At 50.2% G+C, this 19,862-nt stretch overlaps 1 protein-coding gene across 6 annotated transcripts in view; it reads right to left on the bottom strand.

The window, feature by feature from the left end:
* HIP1 (huntingtin interacting protein 1) overlaps nucleotides 1-19,862 on the bottom strand; it is a 199,816-nt gene that overhangs the window by 86,707 nt on the left and 93,247 nt on the right. Inside the window, exon 1 of one of the 6 annotated variants that reach the window (XM_030797541.1) lies at nucleotides 18,731-18,908. The exons of the other annotated variants lie outside the window; for them this stretch is intronic. Coding sequence (XP_030653401.1) covers nucleotides 18,731-18,748 — 18 coding nt within the window. The 5' untranslated portion in view covers nucleotides 18,749-18,908. Of the gene's footprint in view, nucleotides 1-18,730; nucleotides 18,909-19,862 lie in introns of those variants that run through there. 6 annotated transcript variants of the gene reach the window in all.

Below are 19,862 nucleotides of genomic sequence, written 5' to 3'. Positions count from 1 at the left end.
GACCAGCCTGGCCAACATGGTGAAACCAGTCTCTACTGAAAATACAAAAATTAGCCAGGCGTGGTGGTGCATGCCTGTAGTCCCATCTACTCGGGAAGCTGAGGCACGAGAATTGCTTGAGCCTGGGAGGCAGAGGTTGCAGTGAGCTGAGATAGCACCATTGCACTCCAGCCTGGATGGCAGAGTGAGGCTCTGTCTCAAAAACAAACAGGCTGGGCGCGGTGGCTCACGCTTGTAATCCCAGCACTTTGGGAGGCCGAGGCGGGTGGATCACGAGGTCAGGAGATCGAGACCACGGTGAAACCCCATCTCTACTAAAAATACAAAAAATTGGCCGGGCGTGGTGGCGGGCGCCTGTAGTCCCAGCTACTCGGAGAGGCTGAGGCAGGAGAATGGCGTGAACCCGGGAGGTGGAGCTTGCAGTGAGCCGAGATCGCGCCACCGCACTCCAGCCTGGGTGAGAGAGAGAGACTCCGTCTCAAAAAAAAAACAAAAACAAAAACAAAAACAAACAAATAAATAAATAAATAAACAAAACCAAAATAAAACAGCAAGGAACAGAGATGACGATCTCTGTCCTCACGGAGCTTATATTTTAGCAGGGGAGACAAGCAGTAAACAAATCAGATGGCGAGAGGTGCTATGGAAGAAAGATACGGGCAAGGATAGGGCTGGAGTGTTCTAGGCAGCATTATAACCTCCCAAAGGGTCACTGAGGAAGGCTGTACTGAGGTGACAGAGGGATACAGACTTTAAAGTGATGAGAGGCTGGCGTGGTGGCTCACACCTATAATCTCAGCACTTTGGGAGGCCAAGGAGGCAGGATTGCTTGAGACCAGGAGCTTGCGAACAGCCAGGGTGACATAGCAAGATCCTGTCTCTACAAAAAAATTTAAAATGAAAAAATTAGCCTGGCTTGGTGGCAGAGGTCAGGGGATGGCTTGAGCCCAGGAGTTTGAGGCTACAGTGAGCTATGATAGGGCCACTGCACTCTCGCCTGGGCAGCAGAGTGAGACCCTATCTCAAAAAATAAATAACATGATGAGGAAGTGAGCCTGGCACACACCTGGGGGAAGAGTTCTAGGCACATGAGCAGAAGCCCAGCTGGCAGGCTCGAGGAAGTGTGGCTAGAGCCAGAAGTCAGGGGCAGGAGGGGCCAAATCCCTAGAGGCCTTGTGGCCCATGGTAACGACTGGCTTTTGTTCCACATAAGACCGGGGCCACTGGAAGCTGTTTTGTTTTTTGCAGTTTTTGGTAAAGACGGGGTCTTGCCATGTTACCCAGGTTGGTCTTGAACTTCTGGCCCCAAGCGATCCGCCTGCCTTGGCCTCCTAAATTGCTGAGATTAACGTGTGAGCCAGTGTGCCCAGCCTCCCTGGAAGGTTTTGAGCAAAGCAGTAAAATGATCTGATTCAATAGGATCCCTCTGGCTGCTGTGCTGAGAACAGACTGCAGGGACCAGCGCGGCTGCAGGGACCACAGTGAAGATGCTGCTGCCTTCAATCAGGCCAGAGATGATGGTGGAGGCAGAGGAAGTGTCAAGATGTGGTCGGTCTTTGAATTTATTTTGAAGCTAGAGCTGATGGGATTTGCTGATGTTTTGGATCTGGGGTGTGAGGAAGGAAGGAGTCAAGGATAACATCGTGATGATTTGCCTGAGCAACTAGAGGGACTGAGCTGCCATTAACAAGCTGGGGGGACCCATGGGAGAGTTGGTTTGGGGCTAGGTTAGACATGAGACACCCACCAGGTATCCCAGTGGAGCTGTGGGTGAGCAGTGGGCTGTGCTGCATCTGGAGTTCAGAAAAGGTCTGAGCTAGGCCAGGTGTGGTGGCTCACACCTGTAATCCCAGCACTTTGGGAGGCCAAGGTGGGCAGACCTCTTGAGGCCAGTTCGAGACCAGCCTGGCCAACATGACGAAACCCTGTCTCTACTAAAAACACAAAAATTAGCCAGATACGGTGGTGCGCACCACCCAGCTGACTCGGGAGGCTGAGGCAGAAGAATTGCTTGAACCCAGGAGGTGAAGGCTGCAGTGAGCTGAGATCATGCCACTGCACTCTAGCCTGGGTGATAGAGCGAGACTCTGTCTCAAAAAAAAAAGAACAGGTCTGAGCTACATTTATAAATTTGGATGCGATGTAAGAGTGGATAACAGCACCAAGGAGTGAGTGCAGATGAGATGTCTGGGGACAGCCTGAGGACACCCCGATGTTCAGGAGAGACAAGAGGCCAGTTGTGGGAGGTGGCTCATGCGTGTAATCCCAGCAATTTGGGAGTCTGAGGGAGGAGGATTGCTTGAGCCCAGGAGTTCAAGACCAGCCTGGGCAACACAGCGAAACCCCATCTCTACCAAAAATACAAACATTAGCAAGTCTTAAAACCTGGTCTCTAAATAAATAAATAAGGATAGGAGGGAATCAGTGATGGAGATAGAAAAGAAACAGCCTGTGAGGTTGGGGGAAGCCAGGAGATTGTGGCATCCTGGAAGCCATATGAAGAAATGCATTCTGACTGGGCATGGTGGCTCACGCCTGTAATCCCAATGCTTTGGGAGGCTGAGGCAAGAGGACACTTTGAGCACAGGAGTTGGAGGCTGTAGTGAGCTATGATTGCGTTACTGCACTACAGCCTGGGCAACAGAGCAAGACTGTCAAATAAAGAATTATCTATCTATCTATCTATCTATCTATTTTTTTTTTTTTTTTAAGGAAATTGGCTGGGTGTGGTGGCTCATGCCTGTAATCCTAGCACTTTGGGAAGCTAAGGCGGGCAGATCACCTGAGGTCAGGAGTTTGAGACCAGCCTGGCCAACATGGTGAAACCCCATCTCTAACAAAAATAAAAAATTTAGCCAGGCGTGGTGGTGCGTGCCTGTAATCCCAGCTACTCGGGAGGCTGAGGCAGGAGAATCGCTGGAACCTGGGAGACAGATGTTGCAATGAGCTGAGATCGTGCCTCTGCACTCCAGCCTGGGCAACAGAGCGGAACTCCATCTCAAAAAATAAAAAATAGAAAAAAAAAGGCTCTCCCCCTCTGATGGTAGATCGAGGAGAGAAAGGGGAGGCTGGGAGCTGGAGGCAGTGAGCACTCTACAGGGCTTCTGCTGTGAAGAGGGACAGAGAGAGGGCAGCCACTGGGAGGAGGTGGGCTCAAGGTTTTCCTGTTTCCAGTGGGAGACATGATAACGCGTTTGCATGCGCATGAGGAGAGGACGGGAGAGTGGCAGCGATGGGAATGGGGCCTGGTGCCCAGCAGGAGGGCAGGCTGGGCCAGATCCCACAGTACAGACACAGACAGAGGCAGACATGTGGGTGAGGGCAGTGCCAGTTTTCACAGATCGTGTCTCTTCACAGTGAAACAGGAAGCGAGGTCAGGGCTGAAAGCTCAGGATTTAAGGAATGCACAGGATGCCTGGAGCTGCACTCAAGGCCCAGGCAAGTGGCACTTGGAGAAAGGAGCTAAGCCAGCCTCCGCCTCCTCTTCTCCAGCCCAGTTCTCCCCAGAGCCTCTCCCTTGTCCTCAAACCAACTCTTCTCCTCCTCCTCATTGCCGTTCTGGCTTGTAAAGTGCTCGAGGCTGGGCACAGTGGCTCACACTTGTAATCCCAGCACTTTGGGAGGCCGAGGCGGGAGGACTGCTTCAGCCTAGGAGTTTTAGACCAGCCTGGGCAGTAGTGAGACCCTATCTCTACAAAACGTCAGAAAATTAGGATGTGGTGGCTCACGCCTATAGTCATAGCTACGCAGGAGGCTGAGGCAGGAGGATCGCTTGAGGGCAGGAGGATCACTCGAACTCAGAAGGTCAACGCTGCAGTGAGCTATGATCGTGCCACTGCACTCCAGCCTGGGAGACAGAGCTGGACCTTGTAAAAGAAACATGCACACACACCTCCAAAGCATAAACCTCACTGATCTCAGGTCAGAACCAAAGAAAAGAGACGGAGTGAGCAGTGAGGCTGTGGTTACACTCTGGAGGCCACGGAATCAGGCAGGCAGAGGCGCTGATGGATACTCCCTGCTCTGGACCCGGCGAGTGAGAACAAGCCGAGGAGGATTTGCTAATCAGTTTTCTAAAGTGGAAAGAGGGGTTGTTGCTAATTCCGGAGGTGGATTTCATCATTGGCTGCACGGCTGTGACGTGATTTCCTCAGAAAGCAAAGCTGCCAGAAACTCTGCCTTCTACTTCTGTCTTGGGGGTGAAGAAGAGCCCTTCCTTAGGGGAGTGGGGGAAAAAAGAGCTATGAGATTCAGAAGTACAGGAGTGTTGGCCGGGGGGAGTCATCCAACAGGCCCTAGGCAGGGTAAGCCCCACCCAAGCCTCCAGGCCTGACAGCCTACTGGTCTCCTGGTGGCCACAACGTCACTGGAACCCCCCTTTCTAAAGCACAGCTCCAGTCATGCCAGAAACATCCAGGGCTCACGAGGAAACTGCTCCACTCCCTGGCCTGGCACTCAAGGCCTGGAGATCCGGCCCCCACTTGCCTTTCCAGTCTTAGAATTCATTCCTGTCCTTCCCTTTCCCAAATACATCCTGCCTAATTTGACCCTCATGCCTTCTCTTCATGCCACCTCTCTAACCAAGATTAACTACCCTGCCCAAACCATCTCCATTTATTTAAGTTCCATCATTCATTCAGATAGTCATGATTTTATTCATTCATTGAATTCATCCATCAAATCTATATTCATCCCTCTGTGTCTGTACATAGGTGTATTTTTGTTTAATTTTTTTTTTTTTTGAGACGTCTTGCTCTGTCGCCCAGGCTGGAGTGCAGTGGTGCGATCTTGGCTCACTGCAATGCCTCAGCCTGCCTTCTGAGTAGCTGGGAATTACTGGCACCTGCCACCATGCCCAGCTAATTTTTGTATTTTTACAATTAGTAGAGATGGGGTTTCATTATGTTGGCCAGGCTGGTCTCGAACTCCTGACCTCAGGTGATCCACCCACCTTGGCCTCCCAAAGTGCTGGGATTATAAACATGAGCCACCATTGTTTAAGTTTTTACAGAGATGGGGTCTCGCTCTGTTGCCCAGGCTGGTCTCAAACTCCTGGGTAGGTGTATTGAGCACCCGGTCAAGTGTTGCATTAAGTCAACTCACAGATCACTAAGACTTAGTCCTGGTTTCAAAGAGTGAGGTCTAGATGGGGAGAAAGATGATGGCACTGTGTCCACCTTATGAGAGGAGAGAGATTGGTGGGTATGGACTGTATGGAGGCCTGGGGTGTGGGCATCTATCTGAGGCTTAAGGGTTGGTGATGGCTGCCTGGAGGAAGAACCAACCTAACCAGCTGAGAAGCTGGTCTGGAAAGGGGGCCTGCCAGGGCGTTCAGGTAGACATGACAGCATGACTGAGCCACAGAAGTGGGCAAGGCCCGATGTTGGAGACTGGTGAGCAGTCACTGTTTCTAGCCAGTAGAAAAGAAGAGATGGGGTGCTATAGTTTAAATATGTGTGTCCCCTCCAAAATTCATGTTGAAACTTAATCTCCATTGTGATGGTATGAAGAGGTAGGGACTTTTGGGAAATGATTAAGTCTTTTATAAGGACAAATGCCCTTATAAAAGAGGCTTTGGAGGCCAGGCATGGTGGCTCATGCCTGTAATCCCAGCACTTTGAGAGGCTGAGGTAGGTGGATCATTTGACCCCAGGAGTTTGAGGCCAGCCTGGGCAACATGGTGAATCCCTGTCTCTTAAAAAAAAGAGGCTTTGGAGAGCTGCTTGCCCTTTCTATCTCTTCGGCATGCAAAGGCACACCATTCATCTCTTCTACATATTTTTTTTTTGCCATGTGAGGATGTGACGAGAAAATGCCATCTACAGAACAGGATCTTGCCAGTCACTTAATCTGGTGGCGCCGTGATGTTGGACTTCCCAGCCCCCAGAACTGTGAGGAAAAAACTTCTATTGTTTATAGACCCAGTCTATGGTATTTTGTTACAGCAGCAAGAATGCACTAAGCCTGGGGCCATGACCTGGAAGCCTAATTTATAGAGCCATAGGGCAGCCGCCCAAGGAAACTTCCCTTGTACTTACTACCCAGCTTGAAACACATTAGCAAAAAGAATTCTTAAAAGCTAAAAACCTCAAAGCCTAAGTCCTTAAAGCATGAGTAAGGCAATGGATACATACTCTTAGGTGAATGTACAAGGATTTCACCCCAATAGTGGAAAATGTTATTAGTAGAGGATAGATCACAATGAAATGATACATCATCCCCTGCTCATCTGGAATTATAGTAATACTAACACTGGCTGAATGATACATGTCAAGGCATTGATCTAAGCACTTTATATGTGGTAATTCATCTGCCCTCACCACAACCCTGTATGGAAGGTACTATGCCTATCCCCACTGTACAAGAGGGAAAGCCTGGCAAAGGGAGACCTCAGTAACCCGCCCAGGTAAGTACACAGTGGAAACTGTTTTGAACCCATGAACCCAGAACCCATGGATGGCCTCGACCACTCTGATATATTATTTCTAGATCTCCAGCATGGTGAAAACAAAAATTAAAGTCTCCAAAGCGTATTATGGTATGGCCGCATTCTGTTTAAATATGTGTGTATTTGTCTACGTGTAGATGCTTGTGTTTGAATCAAATGAAGATTTTTGACTTATAGAAAAGACAATTTCATAAGGTTCAACCTAGTGCATGCACACAAACACACACACACACACACACACAGAAAAGTCTGTAAGAACCTGCACTAAATTGTTAGCAGTAGTTTTAGATGGTGGAAAAATATTTGATCTTTATTTTCTTTATACCTTTTCATATTTTCTGAAAAGTAGCAGAAGTTTAACATTTCTGTGGATTACCTGTTTCCTTACTGCTGGTGCTGACGACCTCAGCTATGTGGTATTAAAATCTACTCAACGTGCAGGAGCCCCAGCCCCGCAAACTACAGCATCAGGGTCCAACGCACTCAAGGCTATCTCTCCTCGGGGACAGAGAAGCCAAAGTGTGTACTTCAATGAAGCAAGTGCTTAGAACAGCACCTGGCATGTCAAGGGCACTCTATAAACGTTTTCCAAAAAAAATGAATGAATGGTCACTTTCTCCACCCCACTTCCTATACCACTTGGCAGAATCAATCATTCCTACTTAGTTTCTATAGGAGTTTCCTTAAATCTCTATAGAATAAAGAACCCAGTAACCTGCCCAGGTAAGTGGTAGAGACAGATGTTGAACCCCAGGACCCAAAGCCTTGACCACTCTGAAATACTGTTCCTAGATCAAAGTGAGGGAGCCTTTGAGATTTGACTTCTCTGAGCCTCAGTTTCTCCAGCTTGAACATGAAAATAGGAATCACGTTTTTCTGAGAACTGCATAAGACATGGTGCTCTGTCACTCCCAGCCTCGTTCCAGTTGATGTTACTTGGGTAGGGCTGAGAGGGCCTTGTTTATTGTGGGTAGCATCAAGTCCACACCCAGGGCCATGGCCAGAGAACTGCCCATCTGACCTTGCCTCCCTTACTGGAGATTTGTTGGATATAAGAGGCAGCATCTTCCCTCCAACTACTAGAAAATCTGGCAGAAGTGGATGAGCGTTCAGTGCTCTGTAGACCATCTGGCTGACGGCTGGATCCACAGTTGAGTAGACCTCAGGAGGATGGCCAAGCGGAGCTGGGCACAGGGAAAGGGCCCTGAGGTTTAGACTCAGACAACTCTCAGCAATGAGCCATGAGCTAAATCTGGAGTCCAGGATTTCAGCCAGACTGTAAGCCAAGTACACACCATGAACAGGGGTTCCAGAGTTCCCTGGCAGCCAAGGAAAATCCCCTGCTGGGAATGAATGCACTCACCCCTCTTTTACAATTCTTATCCAAGCATATTTAGAACAGTGCAGCCATTTCTGCATCTAACCCGATTTCCTGGATCATTTACCACCTTCCAACAGCCTACAAAATTTTCTCATTTACATTTATTGCTATTATCTATGACTCATCCCCCTCAATCCCTGCAGGAGCTCAGTTCCACAAGGCAGGAATCTTTGTTTGGTTCAGTGAACTATCCCAAGTGCTTGGAACAGCACCTGGCATATGGAAGACACTCTATAAATCTTTTCTGAATAAATGAATAAATGAAATGTCACCTTCCCCACCCCATTTCCTGTACCATTTGGCAGAATTAGTCCTCTTGCCTCTGAATGTCTATAGAACTTTCCTTAAATCTCTAATATTGTACTAATCACACTATTGTGATTAATAACATTAATCTAATATTATAATTTTATCTTCTGTATCTCTTTTTTTTTTTTTTTAGACAGAGTCTTGCTCTGTCACCCAGGCCAGACTGTAGTGGCACAATCTCAGCTCACTCCAACCTCCGCCTCCCGGGTTCAAGCGATTCTCGTGCCTCAGCCTTCCAAGTAGCTGGGATTACAGGCACATGCCACCACACCCGGCTAATTTTTGTATTTTTAGTAGAGATGGGGTTTCACCATGTTGGCCGAGCTGGTTTCGAATTCCTGACCTCAAGTGATCCATCTGCCTTGGCCTCCCAAAGCGCTGAGATTACAGGTGTGAGCCACTGCGCCCAGCCTGTACCTCTTTTAAGGCAGAAGCCATCAAAGGATCACTTTCTCCCTTATATTGTCTACACCTGGCATGAGGTCTGGGTGGGTCCTCAGTGTCTGCTGACTCAGGGGACAATCTTCACATATACAGGGCAAAAAAGACAATAGCCAGGACTCTGGTTGTAACAATTGGAAACATCCCTACCCAGCACCGGGCTAGTGACATGATCTTGAGCTAGGGGGAGTAGGGAGGCAGTGATTTTGTAAGACTTCTTTCTAGCCTGAGAAAAATCCAGCGAGAAAAAGTTATTTTAGGTCCCAGAATACGAGGCTGAACTGAGTCCTCCAAAGAGAGGTTAAGATAGAAAGTTAATGAAATGTTCATTTCAAAAAAACTTTGCCCAACCCACGGTTTGCAACTCCCACACTTATCCTGGTACCAGTGAGAGCCATCTCCAGGCCTGGGTACCAGTAGGCAGCGTAAACCCGTTGGCCAGAATAGCATATCCACGTCTGATTGTCAAGTGGAGGCAGCCCCGCTTACTGGCTCTACTAGAGACTTGCTGGTTATTTTTAACACAGGCCCTCACACCTGTGCCCACTCCTCCTCTCCATTCCTCTGGCCCCGCTCCTAACAAACCTACTCAACATTCATTCCCCAGGGTTGTATGTTCAGCCTGTGTGCAGCACCTCTCTCTCAACTGGAATGTCTTCTTTTGTCTTTTAATCATTCATGCATTCAGCACCCATTGTGCATCCTGTATTTCCTTCAATTGCAGCTCCCCTTTTTTTTTTGGAGATGGAGTCATTCTCTGTCACCCAGGCTGGAGTGTGGTGGTGCGATCTCGGCTCACTGCAACCTCCGCCTGCCAGGGTCAGGCGATTCTCGTGCCTCAGCCTCCTGAGTAGCTGGGATTACAGGCATGAGCCACCACGCCCAGCTAATTTTGTATTTTTAGTAGAGATGGGTTTTCTCCATGTTGGTCAGGATGGTCTCAAACTCCCGACCTCAGGTGATCCTCCCGCCTCGGCCTCCCAAAGTGCTGGGATTATGGGTGTAAGCCACCGCACCCACTTGCTCCCCTTCTTAAAGCACAGCTCTTCCAGGAATCACTGAAGTGTAAAAAGATTTGGCTTTGGGAGGTCAAGTTGGGAGGCTGAGGCAGGAGTATTGCTTGAGGCCAGCAGTTCAAAACCAGCCTGGGAAACATAGCAAAATCCTGTCTCTGCAGAAAAGTTAAAAATTGCTGGGCATGGTGGCATGCACCTGTAGTCCCAGCTACTTGGGAGGCTGAGGTGGGAGGATCACCTGAGCCCGGGAGGTTGAGGCTGCAGTGAACTGGAACTAGAATTACACCACTGCATTCCAGACGCAGGGATAGAGCGAGACCTTCTCTCTGAAAAGGAAAAAAAGCCAGCACAGTGGCTCATGCCTATAATCTCAGCACTTTGGGAGACCAAGGCAGGCAGATTGCTTGAGCTCAGGGATTCAAGACAAGCCTAGGCAACAAGGTGAAACTCCACCTCTACAAAACATACAAAAATCAGCCAGGTGTGGTGGTGTGCACCTGTAGTCCCAACTACTTGGGAGGCTGAGGTGGGAGAATCACTTGAGCCTGAGAGGTTTGAGGCTGCAGTGAACCATGACTACACCACTGCACTCCAGCATGGGGGATAGACTGAGATCCACCTCAAAAAAAAAAAGATTTGGGTTCTGTATCCTGGAAACTTTGTTAGCCCACAGAGATAGGGAGTGTGCCTACTTTTCAAGCATCAACGAGAGGTAGTTTCTGAGCAAACCCTGTGGTTTCATGACCTTACCCTTTTAGCGTGCCTGAAATACCCTTATTTTCCTCCTTCCAGGGGATCTTCTTCCCCTCTGTCCGCAGTTTTCTTAATGATACCCTTCCTTAAGTTGCCGGCTGGTTAACCCCACCTTCTCCAGGCTGACACATGCCCCATCCTTTGTGCATTGCACCACATGTATTGCAACTACTAACAGGTCTGATTGCCCCAGCAGACTGAGCTCACCCAGCAGTGATCATTCTGCAAGAAGCAATGCTCCCCCGCTTCCCCTGAAGTTTTCAGATTTTGTTTGTAGCCTAAATGAAAGAGCAAACATATTACTAATGATAGCCATGGTTTACTAAGCCCCTCCTATGTGCCAAGTACTGTATTTTTTATTTTATCTTATTTTTTTAGACAGGGTCCTGCTCTGTCACCCAGGCTGGAGTGCAGTGGTGCAATCACATCTCACTGCAGCCTTGAACTCCTGGGCTCAAGTGATCCACCTGCCTCAGCTGGGAGGATCCCTAGTAGCTGAGACCACAGGCCCACGCCACCAAACCCAGATAATTTGTTTTTAAAAAATTTTTGTTAGTAGAGATGGAGTCTTGCTATTTTGCCCAGGCTGGTCTTGAACTCCTGGGCTCAAGTGATCCTCCCGCCTCAGCCTCCCAAAGCACTGGGATTACAGGCATAAGCCACCATGCCTGGCTTGTGTCAAGTACTTTAAGTGAGCACCTCGACAGTGCTGCAAGTCTGCAGACACCAACCTGTCTTAGAGACGAGGAAACAATATGACGAGCTCAACTAACTTGTCTACGATCTCAGAGTTGGCAAGTGGTAGCAATGAGACCTTAGCCTCTGTGACTCCAAAGCCCAGGTTCAGCATCTGGAGCAGCCTCAGGACACAGACGAGGCTCCCTTAATCCTCTGTGCACAGGGGACAGGGCCGTGGAGTCTGGCTGGGATCCCACTCACTCAATCATTCCCATTTACAAATATGCCTCCCACCCTGACCCCTCTCTACCTGCCCACAGAAACCTCCTCCAAATTAAAGATGCATTAGGACTTCAAGGAATCTAAAGGACACATGGGGAATTTATTTATTTTTCTTAAATGACCCATGGATTAATTTCTTTGGGGCTCCGGAGCAGGTGGAATCTTCTCCAATTATGGAAACCTTTGGCTCAGGGGCAGCCGTGAGACTACGTGCCTGTCCTGGGTTTGAACTGGGACCTCTCTGGGCAAGAAGCAAGAAAAAGGTGGAGGGGAAACAGCGCTTGGACTTGAGCGTCAAGAAACTCACCCAGCTGCACGTGTGTTGTGGGGGAGATTGGAGTAAGGGAAAGATGGCAGGAAGCGGGGAAGTGGGAGGAGAGATAGTGTGATCAGGGCAAAACAGCACCGTGGGAGGGGCTGTCTTAAAACCCATGTTTGCATCTGGACTTAGCCCCGATGAGAAGTGCAACTCAGAGGGGCCTCTGAAGACAGGTGCTTCTAGGACACTAAATCCTGCTTCACAAGGCCACTGTGAGGGAGAAAATAATCCAGGTGAGATTGTTCTGTCAATTGCAAATATCTATTGATGCGTGGTCACACTTGGTGCATTTCAAGGAAATCTCTCTCTCAGCTCTGTAAGCCTTTTCGACAGACAAGGACTCAGCCATCCTCAACCCTAGATCCCTTCATATCTTAACGTCCTCACCCAGGGGCCTGCATAAAAAGGGGGTATTAAGTATGTGCGTGAATTGAATGGAACCTCATCTTGGTGAGATAAAATCTTAGTGATCAGTGATGATGAAAGATAGTAATTAACAAATAGTAAACCAAAAATTTTTTTCTCCTAAGCAATTTTTTTTAGAGACAAGGTCTCACTCTGCCACCCAGGCTGGAGTGCAGTGGTGTTATCATAGCTCACTGCAGCCCTGACCTTTTGGGCTCAGCCTCCCGAGTAGCTGAGATTACAGGCACACACCATCATGCCTGGCTAATTTTTTCATTTTTTTTCTTTTTGTAGAGACAGGGTCTCACTATGTTGCCCAGGCTGGTCTCAAACTCTTGGGCTCAAGCGATCCTCCTGCCTCAACCTCCCAAAGTGCTGGGATTACAGGTGTGAGCCACTGTGCCTGGCCAATTTCCGTTCTTTATAAATTACCAGGTCTCAGGTATCATTAAAGCAGCGCAAATGGACTACGCAACTGACCGTAGTAAAAAACACATTTTACTGTGGTACACATACACCATGGAATACTATGCAGCCATAAAAAGGAACGAGATTATGTCCTTTGCAGGGACATGGATGGAGCTGGAAGTTGTTATCCTCAGCAAAATGACACAGGAACAGAAAACCAAATACCGCATGTTCTCACTTATAAGTAGGACCTGAGTGATGAGAATACATGGACACGTGGCAGGGAACACTGCACACTGGGGTCTGTCAGAGGGTGGGGAGGGACAGCATCAGGAGGAATATCTAATGGATGTTGGGCTTAACACGCAGGTGATGGGTTGATCTGTGCAGCAAACCAGCATGGCACATGTTTACCTATGTCACAAACCTGCACATGTACCCCTGAACTTAAAAGTTGAAGAAAAAAAATACATTTTACGGGGCCACCCAGTACTTACTTATGTGCATGCATAGATACAACCAAAATCAGTTTCATGATCTAATGCTTACTCTCTCACGTGGAATATACCTGGATGTTTTCTCATCTATTTCACTCTTGTTTTTATTTTTTTGAGATGGTCTCTTGCTCTATTGCCCAGGCTGGAGTGCAGTGGTAGGATCTCAGCTCACTGCAACCTCAGCCTCCCGAGTAGCTGGGATTACAGGTGTGTACTGCCTCACCCGGCTAATTTTTGTATTTTTAGTAGAGATGGGTTTCACCATGTTGGCCAGGCTGGTCTCTAACTCCTGACCTTAGGTGATCCTCCTGCCTTGGCCTCCCAAAGTGCTGGGATTACAAGCGTAAGCCACTGCGCGCACTCTTTCATATGCTGGCTGCAGCCCACTAAATGGATTTTGTGGCCCAGTTCTGAAAATGCTGCTCTGTTTGCTGGGCAGGTCACCCATCAGTCCTTGGCATCATTTTGCACAAGGATCTCTCCAGTTGGGCATTTAACTTCTACCACATCCCTCCTCCAACGCAGCAAATACATGTGACACCAGCAGCAACAACAGGTTGACCAGAAGTCTCTTCCACTCCACCATCAATATCATTTACTCAGAACATCTGAAATACCTTCTTGCCACTCCTCTCATCTGCCTGCTGGGTAAGTCAGGTGTCTCACATTTGAGGAAGTAGTGAGATCCAGGAAGAAACTCCTGAATTTTAAAAACAGCTATAGTGCTATAGGGAGCAGGGCACAGTGGCTCATGCCTGTAATCCCAGCAATTTGGGAGGCTGAGGTGGGAGAATCGCTTGAGCCCAGGAGTTCTAGACCATACTGGGCAACATATCAAAACCTCGTCTCTACCAAAAATCAGAAAAGGCAGTCAAGCATGGTGGTGGTGATTGCCTGTTGTCCCAGCTACTTGGGAGGCTGAGATGGGAGGATTGCTTGAGCCTAGGAGTTTGAGGCTGCAGTGAGCTATGATCGCACCACTGCACCCCAGCCTTGACAACAGAGTGAGACCTTGTCTGTAAAAAAAACCAACAAAAACAGATAGAGGGGATTTACGAGGCTCAGAGTCCACATATAGACACTCATCCTTCTTTCCTAAGTCTTCTCCCCTAGGAACCCAGAGGCCAAAGGCCACGACCCCCAGCTCTCTTTTGAAATTAACTTGTGTCCATTCTAGAATCTAGTCACTAAATATTTTTCCTCACCTTTTATTTATTATATCGCTATAGTGCATACTTTGACTGTCAGAGAACTGGATAAAAGACCTGGTTCTACCCCTGGTATGGAATATCAGATGTCACTTTTCTGAACTAATTTTCTCATCTGTAAAACGTGGCTAATCATTTCTGCCCTGCCTTCCTCATGGGGTTGTAGTGAGAGCAAGTGTGAAAATGCTTTTATATAGGCCAGGTGTGGTGGCTCGTGCCTGTAATCTCGGCACTTTGGGATGCTGAGGCAGGAGGATCACTTGAGGCCAGGAGTTCAAGACCAGCCTGGGCAACATATAAGACCCTGTCTGTACAAAAATAAATAAATAAATAAAATAAAAATTAGCCTCGCTTGGTGGCTCATGTCTGTGGTCCTAGCTACTCAGGAGGCAGAGGTGGGACAATAGCTTCAGCCTAGGAGTTCGAGGCTAGAGTCAGCTACAATTGTGCCACTGCACTCCAGGCTAAGTGACAGAGTGAGACCATATCTCTAAAAAAAAAAAAAGGAAACAAAATTCCTTGTACACTGTAAAGCACCACACAAATATAAATTGTTATGTATGTTATGTTCTTTGGTAATAATTGATAGTGTTGACTCTATTTCCCAAATTACAGTACTGTGCACTCTGTGTGTTTAGTGAAAGGCACACCCTCCATCATCAACCCCTAAAAGGCATCTGCACTTTATCCCTGAGTGCAGGGTTAAACCAGCTCTCCCTTGGGCAGATATCTGATGTCATCAAAAATTCATGGGTCGCAGCAGCTGGTAAATCCACTGTCTCCAGTCGTGTGTACCCTCATTCACAAAAATCACCAGGCCTGGGAGAATTGGTCCCAAGAGCCGTCAACTGAAATATGGCCTGTGCTCAGCTCTGCAGGCCAATCAAAAAAGCAAAGCATGAGAGAGAAATTAAGAGTCACCTTAGGCCCAGATGAGACAAGAGATCATCAATATCAGAACAGCCAAATTAGCTGGGCATGGTGGCGGGCGCCTGTAATCCCAGCTACTTGGGAGGCTGAGGCAGGAGAATCACTTGAACCCGGGAGGCGGAGGTTGCAGTGAGCTGAGATCGTGCCACTGCACTCCAGCCTGGGTGACAGAGTGAGACTCCGTCTCAAAAAAAAAAAAAAAAAAAAAGAACAGCCATCAGGTATATGGAAGACTTACTACTCCAGCTTCTATGCCTTAAAAGGATTATTTCCAACCTTCTCTATTATTATATTCATGAGACAGATGAGGGTAAGAGGTTACGGAAGAAACTTGCTAAAAATCGTGCAGGGAGGCAGCATACAGTGGCTCACACCTATAATCCCAGCACTTTGAGAGGCTTAAGTGGGTAGATTGCTTGAGCCCAGGAGTTCGACACCAGCCTGGGCAACATGGCAAAACTCTGTCTCTGCAAAAAATACAAAAATTAGCTGGGTGTAGTGGTGTGCGCCTGTAATCCCAGCTACCCAGGAGGCTGAGGTGGGGAGGATCGCTTGAACCTGGAAGGCGGAGGTTGCAAATGAGTTAAGAATGCGCCACTGCACTCCAGCCTGGGCAACAGAGCAAGATCCTGTCTCAAAAAAGAAAAAAAAAATCATGCAGAGGGCCAGGTGTGGTGGCTCACGCCTGTAATTCTAGCACTTTGGGAGGCTGAGGTGGGTGGATTGCTTGGGCCCAGGAGTCTGAGACCAGCCTGGCCAACATGGTGAAACTCTATCTCTACTAAAAATACAAAAATTAGCTGGGCATGGTGGTGCTGGGGATGCGCGTCTGTAGTCCCAGCAACTAGGGAAGCTGAGGCACGAGAATCACCTGAACCCACGAGGCAGAGGTTTTAGTGAGCCGAGATTGTGCCACTGCACTCCAGCCTGAGCGACAGAGCGAGACTCTGTCTCAAAAAAAAAAAAAAAAAAAAAAAAATGCAGAATCAGGTAAACTAGAATCTGCTTTTTCTCACTCTGCGTAAGCAAGAGAAACCTCCAAGGCTGACACTGGACTCTGTCAAGGATGTTCCTGAAAGGCTGCATTTGAGGTCAAGCCTGCAGCCAAAAGCCCCCAGAGCGAGGACTTCAAACCAGAGATGGGAATTTAATGGCCAGAACAGAAAGTACTTTTGGCCTCTTGCAGGAATGAAAAGCAGACGCCAATTCCCCAGGGTGGGTAAGGTTCTTCTTGCTACACAGTCACAGGTCTGTGCTCTTTACAAAGAGCTGCAGACAATTGTTTCTGGACTGGGTGCTTGGCTGCTCAATGATTAATGAGAATCTAATATCACTTTTGTCTGGACCCCAAGCTAAAAGAGGAAAGAGGCAATAGATGCGCCTCCCCAGGGCTCAAAATTCTCCAGAGGTTTCCCAGTGCTTACGGGCCAGGGTCAGAACGCCTTGGTTGGCATTCAGGGCCTTGCTGGTCTGGCCCCAATCAACCATCTTGATGTTTCCTGATTTCAAACCTCTGTACCAGCCAAATGTCTTCAGCCTCACCCAATGGGCTCTGCCCATACTCTTCCTGCGATTCTCCCAACAGGCAATGCCTACCCCACCCAACCTCCAAGGGCCAACTGAGGTCTTAGTCTTCCTTCTGAACTCTGCACTCCAGTCCCTTCTCAGACCCCCATGGTCCTCAAAGCTTTGGCCTTCTGATCCAGGCCTGTATTGATAACTAACTGTTGAGTTGGCCTGTATCTCTCTGGATCCTTCACTTTCATGCTAAGGGCCTTGAGAAGCAGGGAGGGAGGCCTTCAATGATGTTTCTTTGTGTTCTTTACCGAGCACTTGCTATAGAAATTATGGGAATTAAATAAACGCTGTTGATTAATGAGGGATGGATGGACAGAGGTCCCTGAGTCCTATAAGCTGATCCTGGCAGGCCAAGCTTTGCAGGGAACCTGGGTGCAGGGCTGGGAGGATGCTCAAGGGTGATTCGGTTTAGTGGCCATTGGACTAAAGTAGAGTTTCGAAGCTTCAGATCCCCCAACCCCCTAATCATAGCCCAGACAGGTGACTCTTCTGGTCTTGCTCAGACACCTCTAGGAAAGAACTACTGCTTAGTTTTCTACATCTCCACCCCCATAGCTGCAGAGAGGTTTTGTTTTGTTTTTTTTTGAGAGAGAGTTCTAATACATGCCCAAAGAAAGTGAGCTTTCATGGCAGACAGACAGGGAATGCTGGTCCAACCTCTGGGCACTCACTGCCCAACCATGGACAGGTATTTCTCTCCAAATAAAGACAGGAACCCAAATAAAGACATGAAGCCCCTCACGCAGCCGCCAACCCCAGGGGCAATGCTCAGTTAGTCTGAGACTGATGCAGGCCATAGAAGAGGACTCTCACCTGTCATCAGCCCCCATCCCATTGTCTCCTAGCCAAGACAGAGTGCCAAAGGCCAGGGCCGGGCAGAGAACCAACCTCCCTTGGTTGCCTCGAAAGGGCACCCTCTGGGGAAAAGTAATGTAATTCTGAACAAGATAAACTCAAATTCTAGTACCTCCTCATCTCTATGGCAAGGGCAGACCCAGACCCTCTACCCTCCCCACCCCCCCGGCCCAAATACACACACACACACACACACACACAGAGCCCACGACAGCTCCTTTCCTCGAAAGCCCTTTTTGCCTCCCCCCCACAAGACCCGCCTGACACATAGGCCCTTGAGGGTTGCAAGGCTGAATGGTAGGGACAGTACCCTGGGTCTAAACTCGGGGTCAGGGTGGTTGAGATGGCAAGGGCACCCTTAAATCTCCATTCAGAGTGAGAGCCAATCAAGACCCCTGGAAAAACCTGCAGTTTCCGGGGCCTCCAGGTGCTCTCTGCGAACCCCCCTCCCATCAGAATCCCCTAAATCACATGCTGGTACCGGCTGAGGGCTGCTCCTTGGTCTCAATCAATAAGCAATGATTTCTTCAAGCTGCTACTGTATTCGCGGTGGAGGTGGGGGTGGAGGGCTGCTCTGGGGGAGGGCAAAGACCCCTCCAGAGGAGCCCATTTCTAAAGGAAAGGGGGAGTCATGCTTAGGAGGTGAAGGTGTTGGCTGCACCTCAGGCCCACTGAAGCTGGGGTTCCCAAGTGGCCAACCTAGAACCTCCCCCGTCTCTGCCAAGGGCTCCATTCCTGCCCCCTCACCTCCTAGGATGGTTGAAACCCTGGCTTCTCCCTGTCCTCCCAGCGCCACCTGTGCCTCCCTGCCCACGGGCTCAGCCCCACACATCTTCCCATCGATCTCCTGTAGGTGTGCGGGCAGGGGGCTCCGGAGGGCACAGTACAAGCCCCTTCCGGCGGCGCTGCCCTCCCTCCCGCCCGGCAGGTCTCCCGAGGTGGGCGGCGAGCCCCGCAGCCCCGTCCCTGGAGTCCAGCGCGATCTCCCGGGCAGCCCGGCGGCGGCGCGGCGGGAAAGCCAGAGCCCATCCCGGCCGGCCAGCCGCCTCCAGAATCCTGGCCCGGCTCCCTCCTCCGGCACGCCTGGAGTTGGGGCCAACAGGCAGGATCAACAATCCAGAAACTTTCAATGGATCGCGCCTGCTAGGAGGGGGAGAAGGGAGGGCGCCAGGGCTGGGGGGATGGGGAGGGGGCTCGGGGCAAAGCCCCTGCTCACACTTACCATCTTGCTCACATCCATGACCGAGGCTGCGGGGCACCCCCCCACCCCTGGAGATCCCGCTTCCCCCAAAGCTGCTCCCGGCTAATCGCGCCCCGAGGGTGCCATGCTGCGGGGAGGGCGGCCGGCAGGGTCCCCGCGCACCGGGGCAGGCGGCGGCGGCGGCGGCGGCACCGAGGCTGGACCGGAGAAAGGAAGGGGAGGGGGAGGGGAGGTGGCGAGGGGGAGGGGGAGGGGGGCGGGCGCGGAGCCGCAGCGCGCGCCGGGGGCGGGGGAGGCGCGGCCCCGCCGGCAGAGACCGGCGCGCCCGAGCCCCCGGGGACCGGGAAATCCCGGAATCAGCTGGCGGGGGCGCGGGGGGAGACCGGGAGGCGGGTTCCCGGGCCCGATCCCGCGGCCCCCGGGCGCGCACGGCGAGGGTGTGATTTGAATAACAAAAGGTGGCTTCTCCCCAGAGTTCCCGGTGGCGGGGATCGCCGAGCCCGGAGCGAGAGGCCGCCGGCCCGCCAGGAAGCGTGTGTGTGTGTGTGTGTGTGCGCCCGCGTGTGTGTGCAGGCGTGCATGTGCATGCATGGGTGTGTTTTGGTGGTGGGATCAGTGGGACTCAGGAAGTGAGCAGGGGAGGTGGTGAAAAAGGAGGGACAGATGGGGGGCGCAGTAGGCCGACATTCCAGTGGGGGCAGGGGGTCCGCTCGGCCCCTCCCCACTTGGCTTCCCTGGACAAAGGGGGAATTCACGGCCAGTTGTTTGCCTCCTGCGGCTAATCTGGAGGGGCCTTCCGAATGAGTCTGGGGTCTCCAAACAGATGGGCAATTGGGAGGAAGTGGAACAGGTATCCCCAGGAAGGCTCTGAGCGTCCCCCTCCCACGTGAGCCACAGCCAGTCCTTCCTGGAGTGAGGGAAATTGGCTCCGTGGTTCCTAAATGATGTCTGCCCTGCGCTGGGAGCTCCTTTCTCTCAAGCCAGAATCCCGATGTCCCTTTCCTTATTCGATGCCGAAATGCACGGCAGACGTTCCCCTCTGCAGTAGACACAGCTGGTGGCCTCAAAAGGGCTCCTGGCAAATGCTCCTTTGGGGCAAGTTCTCCGGAAAAAGCCTGGCCATCCAAGCCTATAGTTTCAACATAGTCTGTCC

This window comes from Nomascus leucogenys, chromosome 17 (assembly GCF_006542625.1).
Source record: "Nomascus leucogenys isolate Asia chromosome 17, Asia_NLE_v1, whole genome shotgun sequence".
In the NCBI taxonomy this organism is placed as follows: domain Eukaryota; kingdom Metazoa; phylum Chordata; class Mammalia; order Primates; family Hylobatidae; genus Nomascus; species Nomascus leucogenys.
This window is presented reverse-complemented; position numbering and strand designations above follow the sequence as displayed.